This window comes from Colletotrichum aenigma (genome assembly GCF_013390185.1).
Source record: "Colletotrichum aenigma strain Cg56 chromosome Unknown KSG_Cg56_contig08, whole genome shotgun sequence".
In the NCBI taxonomy this organism is placed as follows: domain Eukaryota; kingdom Fungi; phylum Ascomycota; class Sordariomycetes; order Glomerellales; family Glomerellaceae; genus Colletotrichum; species Colletotrichum aenigma.
The window spans coordinates 279,262-283,572 of record NW_023500914.1 but is presented as its reverse complement, the minus strand read 5'-3'; the positions used below and the strand labels follow the sequence as shown (position 1 = coordinate 283,572).

General features: G+C 48.9%; 1 protein-coding gene across 1 annotated transcript; it reads left to right on the top strand.

The window, feature by feature from the left end:
* Nucleotides 1-1,844: 1,844 nt before the first annotated feature.
* inhA-0 (Isonitrile hydratase) lies at nucleotides 1,845-2,734 on the top strand (the record flags this gene model as incomplete). Its single annotated transcript, XM_037326871.1, has 4 exons — nucleotides 1,845-1,906; nucleotides 1,952-2,132; nucleotides 2,187-2,657; nucleotides 2,732-2,734. 4 exons carry the CDS (start codon nucleotides 1,845-1,847, stop codon nucleotides 2,732-2,734), a joined length of 717 nt encoding a protein of 238 aa, XP_037173808.1.
* Between the last annotated feature and the right edge of the window lie 1,577 nt (nucleotides 2,735-4,311).

Below are 4,311 nucleotides of genomic sequence, written 5' to 3'. Positions count from 1 at the left end.
CAAATAGCAGGTGTGTTTCTTCGTTTTAAAACTCCTAGAGACTTTAACCTGTAGTATTAGCATCGACTTTCACAGAGACATATCTGTGCTGTGCGAGGAATGTACAAGCTGAGGAAATGCGGGCAAAGAGTCCAGGCGACGCAGAGGAGGACTTTCGAAATAGAGACGACAAGAGCAGAACTAGGAGTAGACACTACACTAAAATTATAAAAGACATAGTCTCAGCGTTGTAGGAAACTTACCTAGCTTCTTGCCTTTTAAAAGGGATATTGAAGTAGATCTATTACCTTGAGTCAGTGGACTAAATGAGAGGCGTCTCCGTATGGTGTATCCCGTCTTGGGCCGAGATTTGTCTCGTTTTTCAACGGCATTTACTTAAGAATCAACCAGTATTTTGTTAACCGAGTGATGAAGCAACGAGCGGAAGCCCTTGCAGTTCGTCACAAGAACAATCTCTGCAATTGGGGCGAGTGTATACCAACAATCAATTTATCCATGGAACAGACATAATATCTTTGCTAGACTTCACGGTACACAATATGACATTGCCCCTAACTGATGATCTTCACTCCTTCTCACAAGAAGATGTCTATTGATTACTCGGAAATCCACGAGCAAAACCCACCCGTCAATGCTCGGATGAGCCGCCGGTGGCTCACGCTCCCGGCCACATCGTCAAGACTTTGGACACGATCATTTATGCTGTAAACTTGCTCAGCGAAAAGGCATGTATTGCAGACTTTGTCCAATCAATCACCACAACAACGCCGCCAAGATGACTGGAAACAGCAGCGATGTATCTCGCGCCTAAAATCGCTGTTGGACATCAGATAAATATCGCTTGCGATGTCTGGGCCTTTGGTTGCATGAGTTTTGGTGCTCTCTGTGGAGACGATCTCCTTTTCGACAGCGATGATTTCGGTCGACAGATTATCTTGGGAAATATTATCTCGACAATGGGCGAAATGCCCAAAAAGCGGAAGCATACACGGTTTGAATAGGATGGAAAGCCCACAGAAGACGACTTGCCAGCCATTGAGCCCTGGTCTGATGAATACACGACAATGCTGTGGAAGTCCACGGCTGTGTGCGTTGTGGGGAAGTGCTTTGCCGCCTATATGGAAGACCCAGACGAGCTTTTTGGGGGGGTGCTTTCAAGGATGAGGTGACGGCATTGTTTGACCTGCTACTCAATATTTTCGGGTATGACACCTCAAAGCGGGCGACTGCTGAAGAAGTCTTCGATCCTGAGACGTTTTCTTCATGACTACACGAATCACTGCAACGATCTCTGCTTTTTCTTCACACAGCTTATCAAGTAGGATGCTTGTTCACACCTTCTTGATAGATTTGACTGCGCTTCCAATTACCGATGGACACGCTGAATCCGTGCCGAGGTGATTGAAACTATGCACGGTTGTAACCGACGGAGTCCTATTGAGTAGTAGGCGCCAGCCAACCTCCCAGCCGCTAATCGCAAGTTCCGCTGAGAGTCGGATGTGAACTAAGATCCGATCGAGTGTCCAAAAACTAGTTCTGATCTACGCTCGGGCCCACCGTTCGCCAGCGCCGTTTCTGGGGGAAGCCAATCCCGGCACCGACCTTTAACCTCCGGACCCACTCGGATGTAGCGCCCGTGTTACGATCCGACTCGGAACTTGACTTACACCACGGGATTCAAGGACGAGAGTTCATGGAGGTTTGACAGCCGACATTTTCAGTCCGCATTAGTTCAAAATACATAAAAGGCTGCTGAGGATTGCGTATCTCGAACATGGCAACACCGTCAGCAATTCAACTCACTCACCAAACCCTATCCAGAAAACCTATCACGTCTGCCCATCATGTCTTTCGACCTTAGCAAGCCAAACCGCAAGATCCACGCCGGCGTGATCTTAACCAAAGGGTAAGCAATTAATCCACATCATGAAATTAACTAACGTGGCCACAGCATCACTGAGATGCTCGATGTAGCTCCCTTCGAATTCTTCCACTGGACGGGCAAGGAGGCCGTAGCTGCTATGAATCTCCCTGAGCATATGATGGGAGACGCACTCGAATTTGAGCTGCACTGGGTCAATGAGGATGGCAAGCCGGCTAAAATGGCGAGCAATGCTCAGATCCTGCCCACTGTAAGTCCAAGCATGCCCCGCCTTACGTCATCGTGATCTGCTGACAGTGTCAAGGACTCCTTTGAGTCTTGTCCACCTCTCGACATCGCTCTCATGGGTGCTCATGATTTCAAGTACAAGACAAGCCCTACCGAGATTGAATTCATCCGCAAGACCTTTGAGAACTGCAGTGCGTTCCTTACTATCTGCGGTGGAATGGTGCCTCTGCTTGAGGCTGGCATCCTCGCTGGCAAGACATCCACTTGTCCTCGGTCGATCTTCGAGTTGATGAAGAAGACCGTGCCGGTTGTCAATTGGGTCGACAAGCGCTGGGCCCAGGATGGCAAGTTGTGGACGGCCAGTACCCTGCTCAACGGTACTGACTTGATTCGCGCCTTCGCTACAGAGACTTGGGGCGGAAGAACGGGAATGATTGAGGCTTTCCTTGATGCTGGGCATTATCCTGAGAGGGATGTTGACTTCAAGGATTTCAAGGGGCACCATTACCCCATTGAGCAGATTCCGAGCGAGGTAGCACTCTCCTCGGTTAGTCGTGTGTGATACATAGTTCCGCAGGAAACGCTTGGGAAAAGGAGCCACCTAATCCTCCTCTGCGGGAGTGAATTCAATATTCATCTCGCGTTCCCCCATATCTGCCATTATTAACATTGTTAAAGAGACATTTGTGGATAGAAGTAGAATGCCACGCGGGGATTTCTCGATCCATTTACCTACATTCATGCACAAGATGACGTTGAAATCTCATGATTTACCTAGTTACTTCACACATATACTCTCGGGACTACAGCTGTTATCATCTGTATCGTCGTCGTCATCGTCGTCCCTGTCTATCTTTATCTACAGCCAACATGCACTCGGTTAGCTGGGAGCATGGGCCTTAGGTAAGAGCGCGCTGGGACGTGTCAACTCTGAGATGAATTCGTTGCATAGTAAACTTCAGTTCATCTGCATTCTGCGATATGAATTTTGTAGATCCGTATACGAGCGTCAAAGAGGCGTTCCGTACTGTGGTGGGTGTTGCAGAGCAAGGCCCTCAATCCGGGGGAAATGAGAAAATGGAATTCCAAAGACGCAAAACCGACGTGTTCTCATTCTCGTGTGTATGAACCAATCAAATCAAGAGTGGTTTTCATCGCCCAGGCAATGTGCCGCAACGTCGTTGGCTCAGCGGTGCCAACCCCCGGCATTGCTACTCCGCCACGTCTTATGTGCATCAGTCCATTGGACTGTGGCATGAACACCTCCACTGCTGGTTATCTTTCCCCAGCCGAAGCCCGATTTTGACGACACCACTCACTCTTCCTCCTACATGATTTGAATCTTCACAGTCGGTTATCATTGAAGTTGCACGGCTTACCTATCCAAATCCAAGCACTACCGGTATCGACAGCTATGACGAACATGATCTCATATCCTTTGTCTCGATATTCCGAATCGATATCTCGTCCCGACTTTCAAGATGATGCCACCGATCAACAGGGTGTTTCTCTACCCAGTGGTCTTGGCGCGTCCAGGTCCAGTTCTTCACTCGAGAAGGATTCAACGTCCGGTCGCAGCAAATTCTGTTGGACTGACTCGCTTGAACGGAAACTGGTGAGACTTTACTTGTATACGACGCTTTCAATTCCATCAATCGCCGAAATTTTGCGGAGCAAAGATGGATCCAACCTGTATGTATTGCCAGATCAACGTCTTGCGACACAGCACCGGACTGAAGCATGCATTTAGGAGTAAAGACCTTGCCCAAAAGAAGCTCAGCACGATGCTAGACAAGGACCCCAGATGGCTGCATCCTCGGAACCGAGAAGATGCCGAAAGGCGACTGACGCTACTTCAAGAACGACTTGACTCGATACAGGAGAGGAAACGCTGTATTCCAAAGGACGAGAATGTAGTCATCTCCCCCAAAGACGAGTTCTTGCATCGCCGCTCTTCACCCCAGCCTCAAATGAAACTTGAAGAAGGAGATCAGCGTCTAGAGCACTCACCACATATAAGCTGTGCGCCCAGATCGCAACCGAAAGTCCCACTGGAAACACGGGAATTGCTTGAGAGACATTGTGGCAATAGCGGAATGGAGACCGAGTTCATTCTCGGGGAGATATCCATGGATAGCACTACCGTCGCTTCAGAGGAACGTCAGAACGCTCCAGACCTTGATGGGCTCGCCTTCAAGATT